This window comes from Salarias fasciatus, chromosome 15 (assembly GCF_902148845.1).
Source record: "Salarias fasciatus chromosome 15, fSalaFa1.1, whole genome shotgun sequence".
Classification (NCBI taxonomy): domain Eukaryota; kingdom Metazoa; phylum Chordata; class Actinopteri; order Blenniiformes; family Blenniidae; genus Salarias; species Salarias fasciatus.
In genome coordinates, this window is record NC_043759.1 from 5,376,396 (window position 1) to 5,404,222 (window position 27,827).

The window sequence follows — 27,827 nt, forward strand, 5'->3', positions numbered from 1 at the left end:
TAATCGTTGGGGCCCTTTCAGTTGGTGCACATTAAACAAATCCCTCGCTCCTTTAACAAGCAACGTGCAAGCAGTGTGTGGGAGCCAAGTTATGTGAATGGAAGCTTTTAAGTTAATAAGTAAGCACAATTCACATTTTTGTTTGAGAGTTAAATTAATTGAATAAATAATGTCAGAGAAAATAGTTAAAAATTCTGGTTAAGATTGATTTGGCTTAATTCATGTTTATTTGAAAGATAAAAGACAGTGTTTTGTTATTGTATTTTGGTTGTGGTGAAATAGGTTACTGTCACTTTAAGAAGTAGAATTGAACTAATTCAGAACTGAGCCACATGGTTTTCTTACCTAGAATTGTTTATTGTTTAGGACGACTTAGACTGGAATGCTCCTGCAAAAAGAGCTAACAAACTGTGGATTAAAGACTTTGTTTTTTTTTTTCATTTTTACACCTCAGTGCTGTGGAAGTTTTTTCCTGCTCAATGAATATTCACGAGTAAGCTCTATGCACAACTCAAACACTTCCTGAACTTCAGGAGGCTCCTTGTTTCCTGTCTTTCATGATGGGATGAGCTGATTAATGCAGGTGTGTCTGAAGTTGTTACAGAGGTCAGACACTCCTGCATTAATCAGCTCGTCCCATCATGAAAGACAGGAAACCAGGAGCCTCCTGACGTTCAGGAAGTGGTGAAGTTGTGCATAGAGTCCATTGGATTCTCAACTCGACACAGTGGCTGTGTTCGAAACCGCGTACTGTCTACTACATCCTTACATACTCATACTATCCATCCTGCATCCTGCTTACTCAGTCCATCAAACAGTATGCGAAGCGTTTACACTACAGCATACTACATAATAACCCACAATGCATTGCACTTCTTCCATGAGCAGGAATCGATCTGCTAAAGCTGATTTCACTTTAGCTCTAAACTCGTCAAATGTATAACTTCATCGAGATTTTTTTTAAAATTAGGCGACAAAGTGGTGGTTTAGAGCCCGAGTGTGTCGTTTATTTGTCCGAATATCAGCCGTTTATGATTTTGTTCGGACGAATTCGGCGAAATTCAAGTCAGCCGCAGTGAGCAACGCACTTCCGGTTATTTTCACCAAAATAAACCCCCCCTTTCCCTTTCTCATGCAAAACAACCTCAGTGATAAATCTGTGCTTTTACTTTGAAAACAAGAAGGCAACCTTTCAGCAATATATCTCGCTTAACATCGCCGTTTGGACCGGTGTCCCGTTAACGGACCACTTATTATGCCAATTATGATGCTTTACCGACGGAGAGTTTTTTCGGCTCTTCAACAAAGATCGGCTCGCCGTCTTCGGTACATCATGGTCGCTTTCAACATGGACTTGTTCTCAGATGTAAGGGGTTTTTTTTTGTTTTGTTTTTTTAACTATTTTTTATCATTGTCAATCCAATCAAAAATCTCGTAATATGACATACCTACGAGCACAAACAATGGAGGGAAGATTAAATCAAGAACCATACTCAGCTTGCTAAATGTACATCATGAAGAAACAGTCATTTCGAGATTTCTGATTGTAATAGTAAAAATAGTAAAAACAAAAAACAAAACAAAAAAAAAAACAAAAAAAAACCCCTTACATCTGAGAACAAGTCCATGTTGAAAGCGACCATGATGTACCGAAGACGGCGAGCCGATCTTTGTTGAAGAGCCGAAAAACCTCTCCGTCGGTAAAGCATCATAATTGGCATAATAAGTGGTCCGTTAACGGGACACCGGTCCAAACGGTGATGTTAAGCGACATATATTGCTGAAAGATTGCCTTCTTGTTTTCAAAGTAAAAGCACAGATTTATCACTGAGGTTTTTTTGCATGAGAAAGGGAAAGAGGTGGTTTATTTTGGTGAAAATAACCGGAAGAGCGTTGCTCACTGCGGCTGGCTTGAATTTCGCCGAATTCGTCCGAACAAAATCATAAACGGCTGATATTCGGACAAATAAACGACACACTCGGGCTCTAAACCACCACTTTGTCGCCTAATTTAAAAAAAAATCTCGATGAAGTTATACATTTGACGAGTTTAGAGCTAAAGTGAAATCAGCTTTAGCAGATCGATTCCTGCTCATGGAAGAAGTGCCAATGCATTGTGGGTTATTATGTAGTATGCTGTAGTGTAAATGCTTCGCATACTGTTTGATGGACTAAGTAAGCAGGATGCAGGATGGATAGTATGAGTATGTAAGGATGTAGTAGACAGTATGCGGTTTCGAACACAGCCTGTGTCTCAGGAAAAAAAAAATCTTTTACTCACTTATCCACCGGTTCGGAAGAGTCAAAAAAAAAAAAACAAAAAAAAACAAGTGAGAATGAGCAGCCTCAGATGGAGATGTGACAACAGCCTGCAGCTCCAGCGGTACAGCAAACTGCAGGTGAGACGGAGCTGGCAGTCTTCAACCTGACCATGCAGATCCTGTGTGGAAGTCCGTCCTCCCGGGGGAATCAAATCCAAAGTTCCGTCTCTCCCTGTCCCGGAACCTCTGTCCCTCCAGCGTTTTCTTACTTCCCCTTTTTTTCGGTCCTTTTCCCGCCAACCAAAGAAGAACATCCCTGATTGGATGCAGGAACTCAGTCACTCCAGCATTGGCCAATCCAGCATTACAATGCATCATGGGAAATGTAGTTTCTAAATACATGCAACAATATCCAATAACTAAAACACTTTAAATCTCACCATTTTTTTAGGTCCTTCCATCCACAATCCGCGAGGAAATCTTGAATATCAGATCAGATAAATTCAGAGACAAATGCAGCTTACTCTTAGACAGTAAATATGGATTTAGAACAAACAGGTCAACATCATTTGCTCAAATTGAATTTATTGAGGAAATCACAAATTCTGTAGACAATCAAAAAAAAAAAACTCACAGCTGGGGTTTTCACTGATTTGTAAAAAAAAAACATTTGATATTATAAATCATGACATATGAATCAATAAACTGGAAAAATATGAACTCAGAGGAGTTGTATTAAGCTGGTGAAGAAGCTATTTGGAGAACAGGAAACAGTTTGTGAAGAGGGGTTCTAAGTATCTGGATATTGTTTGTGGAGTCCCTCAGGGCTCAGTGTTGGGAACTAAACTATTTATTCTGTGCATCAATGAGATCTATACAGTTTCTGATATGGTGAAATTTACATTATTTGCTAATGACAAGTATTTTAGGAACTGGTCAGGCTGTTCGGCAACTTTTTGAATTAATCTCCTCAGAGTTGCAACAATTGAATTATAGTTTGATTAAAATAAGTTCTCATTAAATCGATGAAAAACAAAAATGATGATTTTTGGAAAATGTAGAATAGATAATCAGGTGTCATTATAGAAGGGTAAATCAAAATAATACGATTCACCCTAACAGGAGTTTTGATTGATGACAACGTTTGCTGGAAACCTCACATAAATCTTATTAAAAACAAAACACCCAGAAGTGTCTCAGTCCTGGCCAAAGCGAGGTACTTACTAGACCAGAAATCTCTCTATATGCTGGACGAGGGGTCTGCAACCTGCGGCTCTGGAGACACACGTGGCTCTTCAGTCCCTCTGCAGTGCCTCCATGATACATGAATACATATTTAAGTTATTTTTAAATTATTATATGATTTGTCACTCTTGGTTTTAAATAGATTCAAAAATGGTACAACCAAAGCAGGGAAAAATAGCAAAAACCACAAGAAATGAGGGAAAAAAATGATAGAATGGCTTAAAAAACCTGAAATGTCAACAAATTTGTAACATAAGAAAATGAAATATGGCAGGAAAAAAAGCAAACAAAACTCTATAAAAACAGGTTAAATGGCTAAAACAGCTAAAATTTCAAAACTGCCAACAAAAAGAAACTTGAAAAGAACAAAACTTTTAAAGTGATGTACAAAAATAGGTTTGATGTAAGAAAATGTTCACTATTCTAAACTGTAGTTAAAACTTCATCAATGCATCATGAGATATAGATTTTGTTTGTGCATTAAAACCAAGTCTGAAACTTCATGAGCTGCATTCACCTCATTTTAATGGTTAAATGTTCTTTATGTCTCCTGTCCAGGACAGAGTTTTCCTCCCTCCGGTGCCGGGCTGGACTCCCCTCCGATTGCTCCTCAAACCTTAGAGATTCTTTTCTTGGATCCAAATAGAGTGCAGAAATAAAGAGTCCCAAAGCAGATTTCCAACGCTGATTACAAATTATTTGTGCGAAGCCTCTCGACAGAATTCTGGTGCTGTGTGTTCCTCGTCTGTCCTCGAGCAGCCGTCAGCGACAGACAGGTGAAGTCTATTCTAATCCGTGTGTTTATGAAGTCTTCCGCTCACAGGCGGGGTGACGTCTTCATTCTACTGGCTCACACATCACTGGAGCTGGTTTGGGCTGGTTGGACCTCTGCTTCTCGTGCGCTGATGTGGATATGGTGTTCCAGCACAGCAGCTCCGTGATTGATAAGGAGTTATCTTCCTGCACAGAGACACTCGGAGGTCCTTGCATGAACATTTGTGCATGTCTGATTCGATGAGCAAGGTTATGTGAGTTCACAAGCTGCATTTTTTTAATCGTAGTAAATAGAATGGAAAATAGTAAAATAGTAATAGAAATAGTAAATTTCCACAATTCCCCCTCAGGAGAGCCATTACACTTTACACAGGTGCAGTTGGGGTCCTTCAGTCACATTAAACTCAGGGTCATAGTCTGGGTCAGACATCATCATGTATCGCATTTGACCTGACATCAATCGAGTTACGATCCTCCTCAAACAAGGGACAACACAGCCGACAAATACACAGAAACACAACAGTAACGTCCCTACAGCGAACAAAACCTTCATCATCAGACCTTGCCATCCTCACTCCCAGCCTCGTGGTTCAGTCAGTCCCCAGTTTCTGTGGGCTCGTCCGGTTATGATCACAGTTTATTAAAAGCTACACAAGCTGTTGTACAAGCAAGGTTATATGCATTCATATGATAGTACTTTTCCACTAGAGTATATGTAAGCAAGCAAGCACTCAAATAAAATGTAAGAACAAATCCTCCTCTTGGCCCAAAACAGATTTAAGGCCAACAAAATTAATTGTGTAATTGCATGAAAGAGGGAAATACTGGTCACAATCATAGTGTAGTCTTCATGATTTGGTGGTTACTGTACATGTGGTGAATGGTAAATGGACGACACTTATGCTGCTTTTACGCTGCTTGAGCAGAGCCCAAAGCGCTTTACACCGAGAATCACATTCACCCATTGACACACACACACATTCACACACTGATCAATTAAACAACGTAGCAGAAAAGGATCATTAAAGATTTTCAATGAACAACCACAGGGTTTAAAAAATGTTCATAAAAGTCCAAGAAATGGAGAATTTCTGAAAAAAAGAACTGAGGAGGCAGAAAATAAATCCAAGAAATATCAAATAAGTGAACTAACATAATTGAATGAGACCATGGAATAAGGACTCTTATAATAAAATAAAAATAATATTGAGGGTATATGAAATATATTAAACAGTATTATTAGAAATGCTCCCAGTAAGGACATTTTACCAAATTTTTATAAAGATATAAAGATCAATAACAAGGACCTGTAGGAGAGCAAACTGAAAGAGTTTTCTGTTCTTGTGGGACCAAACTCAGCAGATAAAATTGGGTATGCGTTTGACATGTTCCCTGCCTTTCTTGTGTGTCCCTCTGTCCCTCACACTTCATTCAGCTGTTCCCACCCTATCGTCCACATTAACATGTGTAACGTGTTTTTCCAAGCTGTCCTCAACAGCACCATGAGGTGTGGATCACCGAGGAGAGACTGCTGCTGAAAATGTTCCTCAATCCACCCAGAGCCAGCAACAGGCAACAAACTTCACACAATGTTTTTCAAGCACTCTGAGAAATTTTGGTCATGATGGTCAATGTTGATTCAAATGTGACGAGTTAATATATGCATGTCTAGTTTAACAATTATGTTTGTTTATTATTTTTTCATTTTCAGGTATTATTTGAGTTCTTTAAAGGGATACTTCAACATTTTGGCAAATTGGCCCATTTGGCGCAATTCCTTCGTCATTTCGAACAGCATACTTACTTTTTTTGTGAGGGCGAGCTGTTGTTTATTCAGAGGTGAGTCGGGGAAGGTTTTCGGGACAAATACAATGGAAGTGAATGGTATTTTTGTTCCCCCTCATCAAACTCATCAAATACACAATCCAACAATGCCAAAACACTTTGGTGGACACGTTATAATCTGCACATTCACTACGCTGTGAAATATTAATGCAAAATTACGAGATTGAGTTGTTTATGCGAAGATTGCTCAGACGGAACTACTTACTGAACATGGCGTCTGGGCGTAGTGATTTCAAAAGAAAAAGTTGTTCCCAGTATTTGCTTCAGTGTCGTAACACTACAATATTATTTGTTGGTGTTCCACCAAAATAAATATTCATAAAATAAATAGGAAACAACTGTATATTTAGAGAAGTCTTTATTACATCAGACTGATGTTATTTCATTAATTATGATATCCTTTGGCATCACTTCACTTTTTTTTTTTTTTTAACGTTTTTATCAAACATGTTATGAGATTCATTAAAGTTTTGCCCAACTATCAAAGCAGGCTCTTCCTCAGGCTATTTTCTGTTATTTCATGAATTAATTTTGTATTTGTGGCATCAACAGAATTTAAAAAAAATGTTTTTTACAGTTTAAAAACCTTTTAACAACCTTTTCTTGTCTCTTTTTAAACTCTATTTTTTATAAACAGTTCAAAGATGTTTGTTGTCCACCCTGTTAAAGCAATTTTTTTTTTCATATTAGACACTTCTTTGTGTTCTGTTAATAGAGGCTGACATGCCAGCCTGAGAGAAGCACATATTCTGGGTCACCTGACATCAAATGTTACTGAAATTTTTCTGCTTTTCTACTGGAATGCTTCTACATTTCCACATACACACTGAATATTAGAATTTCTGGCTCTGCCTCTCCTCTCATGTAGAGTAAACAACAAGAACACGTGATTTCTGGGAAACGGCCCCTCCTCCTCTGGGTGTCAGAGCTGAAAACACTTTGTTTTGGTCAGATCTGAGAGAAGGACTGAGAGGAACCCAGAGCAGCTTCTTCTCTCCTCAATTTCGATGTGAAGACAGTCCAGGTGAGAATCTATCAGCTCTTTTAAACCAATGTTTAACTCCGGTCTTTGCTTGTTTTTTTGACTTTGGCAGATTTTTTTTTTTTTTTGGCAAATTAAGCATTCTTACTTTCAGTTTCTGTTTTTTTTTGGGGGGGAAGGCCTTGTCATTGCTTCCAACATTGTGAAATAATATGTTTCAATATAAAAGTGATCATAAATCACTGAGTTTTTAACTTCTATTCCAGTTTATTATAAACATCAGACATGGAGGACTCACAGACACAAATAGAGGAAAATGAACTCATAGTTCAGGCTGATTGCGGTTTTTATTGAGAGAATTGGTTTAAAGGGATACTTCATAATTTTTAGGCTGCAAGGTGAACCACCAAAAGTCTTTCAGAAACTGAATTCCACTCCGACATCGGCGAACTACCCAATCTTTAGCTCATAAAAAACAAATACTTCTGATAAGCTTACAGCAAAAACTTCGTTCCAAAAAAATCCTGCCGATTATTTGTTACGAGGCATTTTATACGGAACTAGGTTCTTCAGCGCGTAATAACATTGTTTCTCCGCGAGCGGTGGCGCGACTCGTCACGTGATCGTGCTAGACCAATCGCGTAGCTGGATTCGGTAAACACAAGGCCAAGATGGCCGCAAGCATGGTTATATCAACTAGTACGGAAGAAGAGGAAAACTCGCCAGAAAGTGAGAAAAAGCTGAAATCTTTGTCACATAAACGGTGCTATCTGCACATTGCTTCAGTGAAGAATGAGAAAAGGCAGGATTTCACAGTCGCATGGTGGAATATGTATAAGAACAGCCTACGACAGTGGCTGGAGTTGAGGGGTGAGTGCCGCAACGTAGCTGAAAACTACAAACACTGCCTTGATTTGGAGTTTGAAAACATTCCCGAGGACGCTGCCTTCCACCCCACATGTTATCGGAGGTTTATTGACAAGAGCGCAATTGCCAAAGTGGAAAGACGTCTCGTCCGTGAGAGAGAGAAAGGAGATGATAAGGAAAGCTCCTCAATAGGTGAGGCCATCCCATCAACATCGAGCAGAACGACACCGAGTCCAACAAATCCGACGAAGAAACTGCGATCAAGCTCAGGCCTGCCCATCTCAAGCTCTGGGCCCGTCCTTCCTGCCCTGTGCATTATATGTAAGAACAAGGAAAAATACACAGTCAAGGCAGGAAGACTACAAGTGATGCCCTCCATCAGCACTGCAAAGGGGCAAATGATCAGGCTGCTATCATGAGGTCTTGTGTGAAACAAAACATAGGTGCTCCATCACCTGCTGGATACGGCTGGCATCTGGAAGATGGAGACCAACGAGTCACATGGATGACAAGGAATCCAGCACCTCACAGTGTTTTGCATGTGATACACTGCAGTTGCAAAGAGAGTGCCTGTGAGACAGGCAGATGTTCATGTGTCTCTGCAGGACTCTGTTGCACAGATTTGTGCAGGTGTTGCAACTGTACAAACACGAAGGAAATCGAGGAGAGGGAAGATGACAACTGTCCTAATACAGACAGTGAGGAATAGCATGTTGTGTATTGCCTGAGGCAGGGTTTCCCAACCCTGGTCCTCGGGGAACACTATCCTGCATGTTTTGGATGTTTCCCTCTTCCAACACACCTGATTCAAATGATCAGGATTGTGATCAGGCTTCTGCAGAGCATGATAACGAGCTGGTCATGTGAATCAGGTGTGTTGGAAGAGGGAAACATCCAAAACATGCAGGATAGTGTTCCCCGAGGACCAGGGTTGGGAAACCCTGGCCTGAGGATTGTATTTTAGGCCTATATATTGTAAATATGTAAATATGTTTTCCATGCAGATTTTGTGTTTGATCACTGTTGTTTTCAGTTATGAATGAATAAATGAACCACTGCATAAATGGTCATTGTCATAACTGTTGCCTTTTATTGAACAAATTGACATGAACATTAGAATTTCATCTTATTTGCCTCAACCCAGATTTTGTGGTTGATCAGTGTTGTTTTCAGTTGTGAATTATAAATGAACCACTGCATAAATGAATGGTCACTGTCATAACTATTGTCTTTTACTGATCAAAACGACATGAATAGTAAAATTGCACATTATTTGCCTGATAGATAGATAGATAGATAGATAGATAGATAGATAGATAGATAGATAGATCCACTTTACTTTGCTTTACTTTATTGATCCCGAGGGGAAATTTAAAAGGCAGTCTGTGCTCACATTCACACTTAAAATGCATTCCAGGATAAAAATAAGTAAAAATAATTAGAAACAATAGTTCAGAAAGTAAAGTGCTAAAGAGTTAAAAACACTGAAGAGCCTTAGGGCCAATCCCAATTCTACCCCTTTCCCCTACCCCTCAGCCCTTGGCCCTACCCCTATCACTCTCCTACCCCTTTTAGAATAGGGCTGAGGGCTGGGGCTATCTTTGCAGCACTATGAATTGGGATACCCCTTGGCCCTTTAAGCCCCGCCGCACTCCTATAACAACAAAAAATTATGGATATTAGAAATGATAGAAATTACATTAGAAATTACTTTTATTTTTTAATAATGGTATTATTATTTACCTTATATTTCTTTTTGAGGTTCTCCCACTTTTTTGAAGCTTGCTGGGCTGTAACTTCCCCTTCCAAGCCATTTTCTTTTCTGAATTTCCTAAAGTAATACAGACATATTTATATAAACACGTTTTATTACTGACATACTATAGCTTAGACGAATAATATAATTTACTCCCAATGTGTTTTGGCGCTGTATTTTGATTTCAAAAACTTTTCTTCCTTTTTAACCTCTAAACCCGGGGTCCTCAAATACAAATCTTGAAGGTCCACATTTGCTTTTTATATACAAGCATGGGTCCGGACTTCAGCGCCCTGTGGGAGCTGGGGGGGGGGCAGCGATACCGAGGACTGCCGAGCAGTGCAGTGCGACGGAACGCGCTGCAGAGCGGCGATTACACCACGCGCAGAGCAGCGCGGTGCAGAACGGTGGTCACACGGAACATGGAGCGTTTCAAGAAAGATTTGTTTCTTTTTTTTTCCCATACATTTGCCCTGGGTCCGCAGCAAGGTGTGCGGTGGTCCGGTTGTGGACCGCGGTCCGCTAATTGAGGAACCCGGCTCTAAACTGAATCAGCAGTCGGGTTTCATCGGGGGTCCCTGTGTCTAACATATTACGTTAAAAACATGATAAAAGATGATGTTAATACAGCAATTAGTGCTCTTCAGAAGTTACAAATTTACAATCGGAAACGGTGCTGCGCAGCGCTAAAACGTGACTGGGACACTGTCATGCTAGTATATCTACACATTTCAGTAAAGCAAATGCACTTTTTATAGCTTCTTAAATAGTATACAGAAAGCAATCTTACATTTGTGCGACTCCATGGTGGGCGCCATGTTGTTTTTTTCTGGCCAATGTGAAACTCCGCCTACCCCTATTGAGAATAGGGAGCATCGATGCAGACTTCGCTGAAAGGGGTGAAATAGCCCTTCCCCTTACCCCTACCCCTATTCAAAAAGGAGAATTGGGATAGCCCTTAAGCCTCGTGAACGCGCATATCATAGGGGTCGGGGTAAGGGGTAGGGGTAAGGGGTAGAATTGGGATTGGCCCTTAATCAACATCGCCCCCCTCTCCGGCCTGAGATGACAGAGATTGTTTTTCTTAGAGGCGGTTAAGTAGCTACAATACACCGTTTAGTATCCATTTGACCCACGTAAGAACACTTTATGGGAGAATTTGTTTATATCGGTAACGCTGAATTAAACTATGGGCGCCGGTTTCCGGAATGTTGACATAATCCAGCTACGCGATTGGTCTAGCATGATCACGTGACGAGTCGCACCACCGCTCGCGGAACAAAGTGTTATTACGCGCTGAAGAACCTAGTTCCGTACAAAATGCCTCGTAATAAATAATCGGCAGGACTTTTTACGAACTTTTTGCTGTAAGCTTATCAGAAGTCTTTCTTTTTTATCAGCGAAAGAGTGTGTAGTTCGCCGACGTCGGAGCGAGCTGAAACGATAACAGGGTTCACCTTGTGGCCTATATGGCAAATTGGCCCATTTAGCGCAATTCCTTAGTCATTTCGAACAGCATACTTACTTTTTTTTGTGAGGGCGAGCTGTTGTTTATTCAGAGGTGAGTCGGGGAAGGTTTTCAGGACGGACACAATGGAGGTTAACGGTATTTTTGTTCCCCCTCGTCAAACTCATCAAATACTCAATCCAACAACTCCAAAACACTTTGGTGGACACGTTATAATCCGCACATTCACTACGCCGTGAAATATTAATGCAAAATTACGAGATTGAGTTGTTTATGTGAAGATTGCTAAGATGGAACTACTTACTAAACATGGCGTCTGGGCGTAGTGATTTCAAAAGAAAAAGTAGTTCCCAGTATTTGCTTCAGTGTCGTAACGCTACAATATTATTTGTTGGTGTTGCACAGCGTAGTGAATGTGCGGATTATAACGTGTCCACCAAAGTGTTTTGGGGTGATTGCACTTAGTCATCTAACACGACCAAATACATACAAACACACATGTCGGGGGGGTCTTGGCGCGCCGTGTCGGGGGTGGGGCTGTTCAGGTAGATGGGACTGCTCGTTTGGCCTCACTCGTGGCACGGTGTGGTTACTGCCCCTCAATTTTAATCGCAAACAACATATACTCCATCTATACTCACGAGCCGGGGGGGGGGCGGTCTTCAATGGGGTCTTCTACGACCCTGTTTCCGGATTCCTTCTGGTGTCGGGCGTGGGAGGGAGGCTGTTGTTTTCCCCACAGGCCTGGGGTTTGGACCAGCTGTGGTTTGGGGGGCTGCTGGCTCTGGGGGGTGCATACCTGTCTGCAGCGGTGGGGTTTGGGGGTGGGGGCGGCCGTTGTAGTGAGGTTTGAGGTGTTCCAGTCTGGTTTTAAAAAACAGCACAGTACAGAATCTGCTTTACTGAGGGTTTTTAATGACGTTCTCTTAGCTTGTGATTCTGGTGATTGTGTGGCTCTTGTCTTGTTGGATCTCACTGCAGCATTCGATACAGTGGACCACAATATTTTAATTTCACGCTTGGAGAAATGGGTTGGAGTGACAGGTGTTGCACTGAACTGGTTCAGATCTCACCTTGAAGAAGGATCTTTTAGTGTTCGTTTTGGGGACAGTGAATCTACAAAAGCTCCCCTCCAATATGGAGTTCCACAAGGATCCATTTTTGGCCCAATCCTCTTTTCTTTGTATCTTCTTCTCTTGGGCTCCATCTTACGGAGACATGGCGTGGCTTTTCATTGTTATGCAGATGACTGCCAAATTTATGTGCCTCTCCAGAAGAAGAGCGGTCTCTCCTCAAGCTCACTACATATCTGCCTGAATGATGTAAGAGATTGGATGGCTCTTAATTTTTTACATTTTAATGACTCCAAAACTGAAGTCTTGGTGTTTGGACCCAACTCAGTTTCAAAATCTGTCGACTTGGGCTCTCTAAATCCCTATCGGAGAGATGAGGTTGTGAATCTTGGTTTTAAAATGGATCCTTGTTTTAAACTAGAAAGTCAGATTCGCTCTGTGGTGAGGTCTGGTTTCTTTCACTTACGGCAACTAGCTAGAGTCAAGCACTTCTTAACATGACAGCACTTTGAAACTGTAATCCATGCATTTGTAACCACTTGCATGGATTACTGTAATGCACTGTATTTTGGGGTAAGTGAGGCTGCCATTGCTAGACTGCAGCTCGTACAAAATGCAGCTGCACGTCTTTTAACAGGTACTCGTAAATTTGAACACATCACCCCAATTTTATCATCGCTTCATTGGCTACCAGTGCGCTTTCATATTTGTTTTAAAATTCTTTTATTTGCTTTTAAGTGTCTTAATGGTTTTGCCCCGCCTTACCTCAGTGATCTTTTGAAGCCCTACACTCCCCCTCGGTCTCTCAGGTCAGCTGACCAGCTTCGACTGTGTGTCCCGGACACTCGTCTGAAGACCAGAGGAGACGGGGCTTTTGCAGTGGCAGCACCAAACCTGTGGAACGAGCTGCCACTACACATTAAACAGGCCTCGTCTGTGAAAGTTTTTAAGTCTCGTCTTAAAACACATTTGTTCACCTTGGCTTTTAACACTGTCTGAGGAGTTGACATTTTTATTGAAATGTATTATCACGGTGTTTTTATTATAATGTTTGGTGCTGATTTTATGTAAACATTTGGTTTTGTTGTTGTAGCACTTTGGTCAGCTTAGTTGTTTTTAAAGTGCGTTATAAATAAAGTTGCCATTGCCATTGTCGGTGGCGGGGGGGCCTGGATGTGAGGTTCGCTGTTCCCTTGCCTTCCGGGGGGGTCTCCCACAGGACATGACGGTTGGATGATGTGGGACTGTGAGTGTGTTTGGGTTAGGGTTGACTGTGTGTGTGTGTGTGTGTGTGTGTGTGTGTGTGTGTGTGTGTGTGTGTGTGTGTGTGTGTGTGTGTGTGTGTGTGTGTGTGCGCGCGCGTGAGTGTGTCAGAATGTGAGTGTGTTTGGTTTAGGGATGAGTGGTTGTGCGTGTGTGTGTGTGTGTGTGTGTGTGTGTTGGGTTGGGGTGGGGGGGGAGTGAGGTGGGAGAGGACGGTGGGCGCGGGGGGGGGGGGGGGGGGGGGTGATGCCCTGGATCTCGGGTGCGTGGCCTGGGGCGGGTAGCCACCCGGTTCTCCCGGGTGGGTCACGGCCCTCCACCTGTGTGGGGGGTTGCCTCTTGGGCTCTTGGGCCTTGGGCTCTCGGCTCTGCCCGCCCCAGGTGTCCAGCTCCCGGGGTCCCCAGCCGGGGCTTTCCTCTGCCCCATTCCTGAACCAGAGCGGGGGCGTCTGCCTGGGGGAGCGACTTGGATCTGGTCTGTGTGATGACCGCCGGCTGTCTGGGCTCTGAGGGCCTCTCTGGCCTGCTTCTGGCCTTCTCAGGGGTCAGAGGTCATATATGCATGATCACTATCACCATCGCTATCACCATCATATTTGCATGATCGCGCTGATCTTTACTCGGTTACCTTGTCTTCTTGTGGTGGTTAGAATAATGGTGATCTGCAGTAGCCCTCTCTTGATGCACGCCCTGAGTTTACTACTAGTTACTACAAGCTATATTCTCAAAAACAAAACAAAAAAAAAGGTTTGTGGTGTCCTTGCATTTCCTTCCTTCCCTACACCTCCTTTTATTTTTGTGGCCTGGTCTGTTCACTACTATGGTTCATCAGGGGGGAAAAAAAAGGGGGAAAAAAAATGTATGTATCCAAGCATCCTGTGTCAGAGCTACACTTGTGATGTTTTTAACAAATCAAATCGTTTGGAAATCTGTGGAAAACACAGCCAGGCCCCCTATGATGCCCTCTTCTGCATAGAAAAAGTTCTTGCTATTCAGCTGACTGTTCAGGACCTGTCTCACCCTCTGGAGGGATTTAGCTGTGGCTGACCTCCTTCGTCCTGCTTCGTCATTTGCCTGTGGTGTCTCCAGGTACTTGTAGCTGTCTTCCACATCTCTTATGTTGCCTTCAGGTAGTTCAAACCCTTCAGCAGTGATCATCTTCCCTCTCCTTGATACCATCCGCTCACACATCTTGTCCCAATGACATCCCCATGTCGTTGCTGTATATCCTGGTGAGGTGAATCAGGGAGTCGATGTCCTGCTCACTCTTGGCGTACATCTTGATGTCACCATGTAGAGGAGGTGGCTGATGATTGTTCCACTGGAGAACCTTGAGGATGTGATTCAGCCTGGTGTATCTTAATGGAACCTTTAGTCCGGACTTATTTAAGCAGGGCCTCTTCTTTGTGGACTTAAAGGGGAACAGAAATGTACAAAGTCTTCCTGATCTATTATGAAATTTGACAAAACAAGACATATCATGCAGAAAATTTTCATGGGAATTTTAAAGGGGGGCCTGATGACATTGTCCACCTCAGGTGGTTTGTGGCACAGGTGATACTTGTCACGTTGCAAGCCCATTATTCACTGTAAGGTTAATTTGTGCTGGAGTGAGTGTGTCGAGGTGAGGAGGGCAGAAGAGCTGCTGTGGACAGAACGAAAAGAGCGAATGAGTGGAAGTGAGCAGTGAAGCTGATGGAGAACTCCAATGGAACAATGGTACAGTGGAAGAAACTGGATTAAAAGGACACTATGGGAGTGTGCACATTTTTCAAAGAAGCTTTTATTTAGAATTCTACCTCCAACATTTTGAGGTTTAAAACCACAACACTGAATCAAATTATTTTTTATTCACTTTTATTTATTATATTTTGCAGTATTTAAATGTCTCAGGATAATTATTTGTTGACTCGTTTGTGTTGGGTTGTCGTACCTTCCCTGCAAACATTTGTTGGTAGGTTTACAGTGTTGTTCTTGACACCATACAGTACAATATTACTACTATAGTATTATTACAGTACAGTATTATAATTGTCTATTTGATTCATTAGTCTGTAACTTACTTATTACTCCTGTCATGCTGCTCCAGATTGAGCTTCGAGCGGTGTAGCATTTTGTTCTTTCTTTTCATGCAGCTTGTACCAGCAGCAGTCTGCGGCCCGCAGACATATTCACACTTTCCTCCTCACCGCATGGTGTTCATCAGGAACATCATTCAACTGTAGTTTGAAGCTCAGACAGGTCATCAGAAAGGCTGAGTTCAGAGAAAGAACACAGGACGTCAACCTCTGTAAAATATCCGTGTGTGTGCGTGTGTGCGTGTGTGTGTGTGTGTGTGTGTGTGTGTGTGTGTGTGTGTGTGTGTGTGTGTGTGTGTGTGTGTGTGTGTGTGTGTGTGTGTGTGTGCGTGCGTGCGTGCGTGCGTGCGTGCGTGCGTGTAGGTGTGTGTTCTACCATGGATCAGTGTGAGGACAGAGAGCAGGGAGTCCCTCCCTCTAAAAGGACTCTGTGTGGAGAACATGAGAACCAGACCAAAGCTCAGAGGTGAGACCTCCATCTTGAACTGTCCTCCACTCTTCTTCACATTATTTTACTCAGAGAGAGAGAGAGAGAGAGAGAGAGAGAGAGAGAGAGAGAGAGAGAGAGAGAGAGGGAGAGAGAGAGAGAGAGAGAGAGAGAGAGAGAGAGAGGGAGAGAGAGTGAGTATGTCTTTGTTTCAGTTCACATCCTGAAGTTGAACCCAGCTGTGTGTCCCTGAAGAGTGACCGGTCCAAGAACGACGCATTAAATTTCAGAACACAGTGAGTTTTATTTCCTGTTGTCTTCTGCCAAAACTTCTAACTGTCCAATAGTTCTCACTCAGAACCATCAGAGTTTGAAACTCTCGATTCTTCCCTTCATCCTCCAATCTTCCTCTTGTTTTTCCACTCAGTCTGTTCCTGATGCTGTGTTTGTTTTCAGCTCTGACTCTGAGTTTCCATCCAGCTGTGTGTCCCTGAAGAGTGATCATTCTATGTTTGAACCCATTTCATTTCAACCTGGAGCAGGAAGTGCTGATGAGGGGTGAGAATCAGTGTTTGTGTCAGGATTCATCATCATAACAGCAGCTTGAACAAAGTCAACATGTTTCTGCAGCGTCAGCCAGCAGAGCTCCCAGGTTCTCCGTGGAGGCTCCGCCCCTCAGCATCAAACACATCTGGACTCCATCTTTATGGTGAGAACAAGTCTCCATTCAACACTTTACTGTCACATCAGGGAGACAGAAGAAGTTGTTGTGACTTCCAGCTGAAACATGAAGCAGACTCTCAGCTTCTTAGATCCATTCAGGTCCAAAGTGAAACAGTCCAACCTTCATCCAGCTTCCAGCCTTCACTGATGCTGAAGCTGTTTCTGCTGGAGATCCACATGAAGTCTGACTCTGCTTCACATGTTGTCCATCCTGGATTTACACTCACATCTCCATCTGTCTAACTCCAGATGTTTCTCTGTTCCAGCTGCTGGAGGACAACATGGTGACTTTCATGAAGGAGGAGCTGAAGAAGATGAAGAAGCTCCTGAGTCCAGATTACCCAGCATGCTCAGAGAGTGAGAGAGAGGATGAGGATGAAGAGCAGAGGAGCAGCAGAGAGTCATTAGTGAGGATCACACTGGACTTCCTGAGGAGGATGAAGCAGGAGGAGCTGGCTGAGCGTCTGTGGAGCAGTAAGAGGATTTGATCTCATTTCACAGGATGGAGATGAAACAGAGAAATGTTTTCAGGTAGAACAGTGACTGGAGAGCAGAAAGAAGGAACAAAGTCCAAACAAAAGATCAGAGCTCGTTTCCAGATCAGACACAGACACTGTGAAACAGACAGAAGCAAGTAGAAAGTTCAAAAGAAGCACCAGAGTCATGTTATGTCCCAATTCAAGGAGCTCTGGGTAATCATGATTTGAGCCCCTCCAACACTCCTTGCTGACAAGAAGGCCAGCACGCGCCAGATTTAAACAGTAATGAAGAAAAGCTTTTTGCTTCCAGGAGATGAGCAGATTCAAATTCCAATAACTAAATGATAGTAAGAAAATCACAATTCCTAATTGAAACTCCTTCATTGAAAAACAGGAGAAAACAGGTGGAAGCGCCAAATCAAAGACCCCCCTCACTCTAATCTGGTGCTCAACTTCTGAAGCAAAACCTATGTACAAATTCACAATACAAAACAGTGTTGTCGACGCACCACACGCAACCAAGAACAATACCAAATGCCAATCTAGACAACACCAAAACAGAGCCGACAACCAACACAAGAACTGACAGAACCATACATATACATATATACATACACACAATTTTTTTTTTTTTTTTCCCTTTCACCCTGACGAACCACACTAGTGAACAGACCAGGCCACAACAGTAAAAGGAGGTGTAGGGAAGGAAGGAACTGCAAGGACACCACAAACCTTTTTTTTTCTGTTTTTGAGAATATAGCTAGTAGTAACTAGTAGTAAACTCGGGGCGTGCATCAAGAGAGGTCTGCTACAGATCACCAATAGTGTAACCACCACAAGAAGACAACCGAGGTAGGTAACCGAGTATGTGAAGAGTGATTAAAGATCACCGTGATCATAAAAATATGATGGGGATAGTGATGGTGATAGTGATCATGCATATATGACCTCTGACCCCTGAGAAGGCCAGAAGCAGGCCAGAGAGGCCCTCAGAGTCCAGACAGCCGGCGGTCATCACAGAGCCCGGATCCAAGTTGCTCCCACAGCCAGATGCCCACACTCTGGTCCAGAAATGGGGCAGAGGAAAGCCCCGGCCGGGGAGCCCGGCGGTCCCGGGTCCCGAGCCATGACCGGCAGGAGCCAGTTCACCCCGGGCGCCAGACGCCCGGGGCGGGCAGAGCCGAGAGCCCAAGGCCCAAGAGCCCAAGAGCTGACCCCCCACACAGGCGGAGGACCATGACCCACCCGGGAGAACCGGCCCACCCGGGCAGCTACCCACCCCAGGCCAGTACACAACCCAGCGCTCCGGCCACGCACCCCGAGATCGAGGGCATCACAAACCCTGGGGGGGTTTGGGATGCCCCCCGTCCACCCCCCAACCCACCCCTCCCACCCTGTCCTCTCCCACCTCACTCCCCCCCGCCCCAACCCAACACTCACACTGACACACACACACACACACACACACACACACACACACACACACACACACACACAACCACTCATCCCTAAACCAAACACACTCAAATTCTGACACTCACACACTCTCATGCACACGCAAGCAAGCACGTGCGCACACACACACCCACACACACACACACACACACACACACACACACACACACACACACACACACACACACACAAGTCAACCCTAACCCAAACACACTCACATTCCCACGTCATCCAACCGTCATGTCCTGTGGGAGACCCTCCCGGAAGGCAAGGGAACACCGAACCCCACATCCAGGCCCCCCCGCCACCCACAACCGCCGCCCCCACTCCCAAACCCCACCGCTGCAGACAGGTATGCACCCCCCAGAGCCAGCAGCCCCCCAAACCACAGCCGGTCCAAACCCCAGGCCTGTGGGGAAAACAACAGCCCCCCGCCCCCCCACCAGAAGGAATCCGGAAACGGGGGCGCAGAAGACCCCATAGCACCCCCCCCTGCTCGTGAGTGTTGATGGAGTATATGTTGTTTGCGATTAAAATTGAGGGGCAGTAACCACACCGTGCCGCAAGTGAGGCCAAACGAGCAGTCCCATCTACCTGAACAGCCCCACCCCCAACACGGCGCGCCAAGACTCCCAGATGTGTGTGTTTGTATGTATTTGGTCGTGTTAGATGACTAAGTGCAATTAAGACTGAGAGGCGAGCCACTGAAGGGTGCAGTGATTGGGTCCACTTAGATGGGCCTCTCCACCACACCCAACTTGATAAGCCCGCCTCCGAAAGCCCTACGTGTGTGTGCATGAGAGCGGGGGGAGAGGGGGGGTCCAGGGATGCCGCAGCACCCCCGTCACCCAGGAGCCCCCGGATGAAGGACAGGGCCAGGAGCGCCATCCCGCCCCCCCATATATACATACCCACTCATACAAAACATAGATACATACTCACACATACACACCCACACACATATACACATGCACGTACACGCACACCCACCTTCCCCAACCCCCTAACCCCCACAGCCCACCGCTACCACCCCCCTATCTACCCCCCACCCCCCGTCCGCCACCCCCCCACCCATCCACCCCACCCCCCTGTTCCCCACCACCACAACCACCCACCCCGATGCCCTGGATTCCGGGGCAGCAACCAGACACCAGGGCATGCACCGATCCAGGCCGCGGCAGCACGCCCGAGCCGACCGCCCCCCCCCAGCCAGGGGGGGGGCGGTCGGCTCGGGCTCACCCGTCAGCATGGTTTTCAACTCCCACCTCCGGGAGAGCTTCTCATAGGTCCTAAGGGAAGCTGGGGACATTGAGTCCCAGTGGACCATGTTCTCCACCTCTATTGTCGAAGAATCAGCTCTGAGCTGTGGTCGTAAGGCCGAATCCGGAGGTGGACACTGGAAGTAAGGGCTGCCGTCAAGCTGAAGAAGGAGTCCTATCGAGCCATGTTGGCACATGGGACTCCCGAAGCAGCTGGCAGGCCAGGCCAACTGCAGCCCAAATGGTTGTGGAGGCAAAAACTCGGGTCTGGGAGGAGTTCGGGGAGGCCATGGAGGAAGACTACGAGTCGGCCTTGAAGAAATTCTGGCAAACTGTCTGGTGCCAGGAGGGGAAAGGAGGTCTTCAACAACGCTGTTTACAACTCCTTGGTGGCAAGGTGCCGGGGGTAGATGAGATTATCCCTGAGTACCTTCAGTCTCTGGATGTGCAGGGACTGTCTTGGTTGACACGTCTCTGTAACATTGGTGGTGGGGGACTGTGCTTCTGGATTGACAGACCGGGGTCATGGTCCCCATGTTTGAAAAGGGGGACCGGAGGGTGTGCTCCAACTATAGGGGGATCACACTCCTCAGCCTCCCTGGTAAAGTATGCCAGGGTACTGGACAGGAGGATTCGACCGATAGTCAAACCTCAGATTCAGAAGGAATAATGCTGTTTTCATCCTGGTAGCGGAACAGTGGACCACCTCTATACCCTCCATAGGGTGCTAGAGGGTTCATGGGAGTTCGCCCAACCAGTTCTCATGTCTTTTGTGGACTTGGAGAAGGCGTTCGACCGCATCCCTCGTGGTGCCTTGTGGGGGAAGCTCCGGGAATACAGAGTCCGGGCCCCCTTGTTAAGGGCCGTCCGGTCTCTGTATGACCAGAGCAGGAGTCTGGTCCGCATTGCCGGCAGTAAGTCGGACCTGTTCCCGGTGCATGTTGGACTCGGGACAGGGCTGCCCTTTGTCACCGGTTCTGTTCATAATTTTTATGGACAGAATTTCTAGGCGCAGTCAGTGGGGCCGGAGGGGATTCGGTTTGGGGACCACAGGATTTCATCTCTGCTTTTTGCAGATGATGTTGTCCTGTTGGCTTCATCGAACCTGGACCTGCAGCATGCACTGAGGCGGTTCACAGCCAAGTGTGAAGCGACAGGGATGAGGATCAGCACCTCCAAATCCGAGGCCATTGTCCTCGATCGGAACAAGGTGGCTTGCCCTCTCTAGGTTGATGGAGAGACTCTGGCCCAAGTGGAGGAGTTTAAGTATCTTGGGGTCTTGTTCACGAGTGAGGGACGGATGGAGCGTGAGATTGACAGGCGGATCGGTGCAGCATCTGCAGTGATGCGGTTGGTGTTTTGGTGAAGAATGAGCTGAGCTGAAAGGCGAAAAATTGAGAAATGCTCTCAACCATCTTCAGCTGGTTCAAAATGCCGCAGCAAGACTTTTAACAGGGTCGAGCAGATGGTCACGCATTATGCCAGTTCTGTCTTCCCTGCACTGGCTCCTTATTAAATTTCGGATTGATTTTAAAATCCTAGTGTTGACTTTCAGAGCTTTGCATGATCAGGCTCCTACGTATCTATGTGATCTGCTTCAAACGTACTCACCTGGTCGCTCGCTCCACTCCTCTGACCAGAACCTCTTCTTGGTACCAAAAACGCGTTTTAAAACCAGAGGAGATGTGTCTTTTCAGGCTGTGGCTCCAGAACTGTGGAACGCCCTGCCTTTGTCCCTCCATGTGGCCGACACGGTTGACTCCTTCAACAAGCAGCTGAAGACGCTTTTATTTAATCGGGCTTTTAGTTGACTGGACGGTTCTGATGCGATTATTTGGCTGTCTGTTCTTAACATGTTTTATTTTGATATTGTTTTTTTTTTTTTTTCCTTTTTTTTTTTTTTTTTTGCACTGTGAAGCACTTTGTGATTTTATCTGTGAAAGGTGCTATACAAATAAAGTTTATTATTATTATTATTATTTATTGGTCAATCTATGTTCCCACCCTCACCTATGGTTATGAGCTTTGGGTCATGACCGAAAGGACAAGATCCCGGAAAGCGGCTGAAATGAGCTTCCTCCGTAGGGTGGCTGGGCGCTCCCTTAGAGATAGGGTGAGGAGCTCATTCACCAGGGAGGAGCTCGGAGTCGAGCCGCTTCTCCTTCACATCGAGAGAAGCCAGCTGAGGTGGCTCAGGCACCTCTTTAGGATGCCTCCTGGACGCCTCCCTGGGGAGGTACTCTGGGCATGTCCCACTGGGAGGAGACCCTGGGGAAGACCCAGGACACGCTGGAGAGACTATGTCTCTCGGCTGGCCTGGGAACGCATTGGGATCCTTCCGGAAGAGCTGGAGGAAGTGTCTGGGGACAGGGAAGTCTGGGCATCTCTGCTGAGACTGCTGCCCCCGCGACCTGGTCCCAGATAAGCGGTGGCAGATGGATGGATGTCCAAAGTCCGGCCATTCACTCACAGCGGTCAGATTTCATACGGCCAGCACCTTCAGTCTTATCGTCTGTTATTTATGATATGATAGCACTGTCAGAATAACTAAATCATGTGAAAGCTCAATGAAAATGTTATTGAGGAATTGAGCATCAAGACCTGCAGTGTGAGTCTTGATGTATGGCTTTGGCCTCCAGCTCCTGTGTACGCACTTCCACTTCCTTGAGTCTCAGCTCCTCTGCAGCCATGTTGGTCTTGGAGATGGGGAGTTCTGAGAAGGGGCTGTGCTGGAAGTTTTTTGTGAGTGCATGCTGAGCTGACTTGCTATAACCAACTGTAGTTTTCATACATCTGAGATGCGTGAGGGACCACGAATGCTTTAGGTAGAGATTACTGTGAGCGGTACGTAATTCCTGTTCTCCAGCCCCAGGTCAGGTCTCCAGAGCTGGATGGATCTCATTGAGGAGAAAAATCTCCACCACAACCCAAAAAAGTGGTCCAAAAACCATCTAGAAAGTGTTATCCCTGCACATCCAGAGGAACCAGAATAATTTTTTTTTGTTTTTTGTTGTTTTTTTTAATATGTCTTTCTAGGACGTTGTACAGATGTCTCGATGGGACATGGTAAGAATGTCTTGTCGGGACGTTGCATTGACGTCATTGTTTGACATCCAGAAGACGTCCTCAAAGGAGCCAGAACAAAACCCACTTCACAAAGAAACATGCCAAAGACATCTTTTCAACATCGATTTTGCATGTCCAATGTTGTCCTGATGAAGATGACTGTAACATCAACATCAACGTTGTTGTTTTCACTGTGATTATTTAATATGAGTACATAAAAATTAGGAAGTTCAAGTCACTTGAAAGAAAGGGGAACAGTTAAATCAGAAACAAATTGTCTTCCAAGTTATGTTTATTTTACGTCTACAGGCAATGATTACTGACAAGAAAGTTCTCCCTGAGTGCTGTGGTTATTCTCATGCTTACTCTAGAAAATACAAGCTCTTCTACAGATGCTGCCTTGAAGATGCCTGATCCCGTCAGATCTTGAAAGCTTAAGTAGAGTGGGGCCTGGTCAGTATACCTATGGGAGACCAAGAGTGAACACCAGGAAACCCAGGTGGATGCAGTGAGAGTGAGTGGGTGGTGGTATGAGGGGCCGATGGCCAGCTGTGTCTACAAACGTAGCTTATCACCAAATGCATGATAAAAAAAAAATTATTTTGTGATTACAGAAACCATATCTAAAATGAGAATAAATTTGATGTTGAAAAGACGTCCATAACAACCACATTTGGACACTTAGCCTTTATATAGAGGTCTTGTGGATGTCAAAACAAGACGTTCGGGAGACTTTGAAAAAACACGTTGTCTAGAGGTACAGTCTGCAACTTCATGAGAGCATAATTGGACGTGCAAAAATGATGTTGAAAAGATGTTTTTATAAGGTGAGTTTGTTCTGGTTCCTTTGAGGATGTCTTGTGGATGTCAAACAATTCCGTCAATTACACATCTTTTCTTTGAAATGAATAAGGTAAGACATAGGTATGCATCCCGATGAGACATCCGTACAACATCCAAGAAAGACATATAAAAACATAATTCTGGCACCTCTGAGGACATCTTGGATGTACAGAGAGAACACCTCATAGACGTGTTTTGGACCACTTTTTGCTCAGTGGGACACTTCCGATGTGAAATACATTCAAATACACTTACATTTGTTTTTATTTTCAGGAACTTCTGCTGCAGTCTGCAAGCAGAAGCTGAAATGTGGCCTGAAGAAGAGGTTCCAGTGTGTGTTTGAGGGAGTCTCTAAAGCAGGAGAGTCCACCTTCCTGAACCAGATCTACACAGAGCTCCACATCACAGAGGGAGGGACTGCAGAGGTCAATGAGGAACATGTGGTCAGACAGATTGAAACAGCATCCAGGACAGCAGACAGAGCAGAAACAATCATCAGACCAGGAGACATCTTTAAAGCCTCGCCTGGAAGATCTCAACCAATCAGAACAGTGCTGACACAGGGAGTGGCTGGCATTGGGAAAACAGTCCTGACACAGAAGTTCACTCTGGACTGGGCTGAAGACAAAGACAACCAGGACGTCCACTTCACATTTCCATTCACCTTCAGAGAGCTGAATGTGCTGAAGGAGAAGAAGTTCAGCTTGGTGGGACTTGTTCATCACTTCTTCCCTGAAACCAAAGAAGCAGGAATCTGCAGATTTAAAGACTTCCAGATGGTCTTCATCTTGGACGGTCTGGATGAGTGTCGACTCCCTCTGGACTTCCAGCACACTGAGTTCCTGACTGAAGTTACAGAGTCCACCTCAGTGGATGTTCTGCTGACAAACCTCATCAGGGGGAAACTGCTTCCCTCTGCTCTCCTCTGGATCACCGCACGACCTGCAGCAGCCAATCAGATCCCTGCTGACTGTGTGGACAGGGTGACAGAGGTCCGAGGGTTCACTGACCCCCAGAAGGAGGAGTACTTCAGGAGGAGGTTCAGAGAGGAGGAGCAGGCCAGCAGGATCATCTCCCACATCAAGACCTCCCGAAGCCTCCACATCATGTGCCACATCCCGGTCTTCTGCTGGATCACTGCTACAGTTCTGGAAAAGGTGTTGAAGAGCAGAGAGGGAGGAGAGCTGCCCAAGACCCTGACTCAGATGTACATCCACCACCTGGTGGTCCAGGCCAAAGTCAAGATGGTCAAGTATGATGGAGGAGCTGCCACAGATCCACACTGGAGTCCAGAGAGCAGGGAGATGATGGAGTCTCTGGGAAAGCTGGCTTTTGAGGAGCTGCAGAAAAGAAACCTGATCTTCTATGAACCCGACCTGACAGAGTGTGGCATCGATCTCAGAGCAGCCTCAGTGTACTCAGGAATGTTGACACAGATCTTTAGAGAGGAGAGCAGCCTGTACCAGGACAAGGTGTTCTGCTTCATCCATCTGAGCCTTCAGGAGTTTCTGGCTGCTCTTCATGTCCATCAGACCTTCATCACATCTGGAATCAACCTGCTGGAAGAACAACCCAAAACCTCCTGGTGGTCAAATATTTGGAGGGAGAAACCTAATCTCCACCATCTCCATCAGAGAGCAGTGGACGAGGCCTTGATGAGTCCAAATGGACACCTGGACTTCTTCCTCCGCTTCCTCCTGGGTCTTTCACAGCAGACTAATCAGAGTCTCCTTCGAGGTCTGCTGACACAGACAGGAAGTAGCTCACAGACCAATCAGGAAACAGTCCAGTACATCAAGAAGAAGCTGAGTGAGAGTCTGTCTGCAGAGAGAAGCATCAATCTGTTCCACTGTCTGAATGAACTGAATGATGGTTCTTTGGTGGAGGAGATCCAACAGTCCCTGAGATCAGAAAGTCTCTCCACAGATGAACTGTCTCCTGCTCAGTGGTCAGCTCTGGTCTTCATCTTACTGTCATCAGAAGAAGATCTGGAGGAGTTTGACCTGAAGAAATACTCTGCTTCAGAGAAGGCTCTTCTGAAGCTGCTGCCAGTGGTCAAAGTCTCCAACAAAGCTCTGTACGTATGGAGACATTTGTGTTTCTTTATTATTCAATCAATCAAAAAAAGTTTTGCAACCAAAAAAGAGACTTGAGACCAAAAAACATAAAGTTGCAAACAAGAAATAAAAGATCAAATGGAATAGATCTCAGACCAAAATAATAATAATTAGCTACTGTATATATAATAATAATTTGAGAGCATATTTACTTCAATCAAAACTAAGAATTTTTGCTTGCAAACTCAAAAGTTTTGCTTGCGTATCTGACTGAACCCAATGGGCGGGGCCAATGCTGGTGGAAGAGATGAGAGTTCCTATTGGTCGGCTTGGCCTTGCTCCACCGCCTGTCATCTGCCCACCTCTGTGCTGCTGCTGGCTGCTTCCGCGCTCGGCCGTTACACACTACAGGATTTTATTCAATCTTCCCCGAATAAGAGACCACACACTAGAAGACAAAAGAATAAAGATCGCACCTGATTTTCCTCTCCTGATCTTCTAGTGTGTGGTGTCGCTGTGGAACAGAACACACACTGGAAGATTCTTCATCAGAGAATCGGCTCCTCACTCTTCCAGATCTCACGTCGTCAAATGTGACTGTGCGGTTTCCTTCATTCCTGTGTTTATATTCATCTCCACTATTAATAACAAGCAAAGAGCTCATTCTCTCTTTGAGGTGATGTACATTCATTCATATTGGCTTTGTTCTTTCAGAGCAGCCCCCCTCAGAGCACACCAGGCAGACAGGCCTTATTCCACTGCCTGTCAGTGGAGCAAGGCCAAACCGACCAATAGGAACTCTCGTCTCTTCCACCAGCATTGGCCCCGCCCATTGCGTCCAGTCAGATTTGCAAGCAAAACTTTAGAGCTAGCAAGAAAGACTTTAGAATTCAAAACTCAAACTTTTGAACTTGCAAGCAAAAATTATTAGTTTTGATTGAAGTCAATTTGTTCTCAAATTATTATTTTCATCTCAGATCTGTTCTATTTGGTTAATCTTTTGTTTTTTGATCGCAACTTTGTGTTTTTTAGTCTCAACTCTTTTTTGTTTGAAAAGACCTTTTTTTGATTGAATACCGTAATAAAGAAACAAAATTATCTCCATATGTACATGGTTTAAGAACAAATATGTAGAACTGAGTCCATGAGAAACATTGATCTGGTTTTCATTGTTCTTCTTCTTCAGGTTGAGCAGCTGTGGTCTGTCAGAGAGAAGCTGTGGAGCTCTGTCCTCAGTTCTCAGCTCTCAGTCCTCCAGTCTGACACATCTGGACCTGAGTAACAACGACCTGCAGGATTCAGGAGTCAAGCTACTGTCTTCTGGACTGGAGAGTCCTCACTGTAAACTGGAATCTCTCAGGTCAGGATCCAGCTGCTGCTTGATCAGGTTGATGTTGGTGCAGATCATGTGGAGGATCTTCCTTCTTCCTTGTTGACTTGACGCCATGTTTGTGCCTCCAGTCTGTCAGGGTGTCTGGTCTCAGAGGAAGGCTGTGCTTCTCTGGTCTCAGCTGTGAGCTCCAGGTCCTCCCATCTGAGAGAGCTGGACCTGAGCTACAACCATCCAGGAGACTCAGGAGTGGAGAAGCTGTTTGCTGCAGTGGAGGATCCACAGTGCAGTCTGGAGACTCTCAGGTATGGACACACAACAGAAACTCATCATGTAGACTGAGACTGTCTTCAAAATGTCTCCGCTCAGTGTAAACAATGATTTTTATGACACAAGAACCAAGAAAACTTGAACCATGATGATAGATATGAGAGTTTGAAGCCTCTGTGATGTGGTTCAGACATCTGGACCTGAAGTTTGAAACATTTGATCAAACTGCTGCTTTTCTCTTCACTCTTAAAATCCTGATGAGAATTCATCCACTTTCCATTCAAACATTATCTTCTGGTTTTTCTG

The 27,827-nt window shown here is 45.0% G+C and overlaps 1 protein-coding gene and 1 long non-coding RNA gene across 2 annotated transcripts; both read left to right on the plus strand.

The window, feature by feature from the left end:
- The first annotated feature begins 5,743 nt into the window (after positions 1–5,743).
- LOC115402270 (NLR family CARD domain-containing protein 3-like) lies at positions 5,744–26,716 on the plus strand. The gene is made up of 4 exons (XM_030110785.1): positions 5,744–5,787; positions 7,052–7,149; positions 24,138–25,945; positions 26,636–26,716. Exons 1-4 carry the CDS (start codon positions 5,744–5,746, stop codon positions 26,714–26,716), a joined length of 2,031 nt encoding a protein of 676 aa, XP_029966645.1.
- Positions 15,974–16,729, plus strand: LOC115401633 (uncharacterized). The gene is made up of 3 exons (XR_003932976.1): positions 15,974–16,078; positions 16,496–16,597; positions 16,670–16,729. It is a non-coding gene; the product is annotated as an uncharacterized LOC115401633 (long non-coding RNA).
- Positions 26,717–27,827: the final 1,111 nt, after the last annotated feature.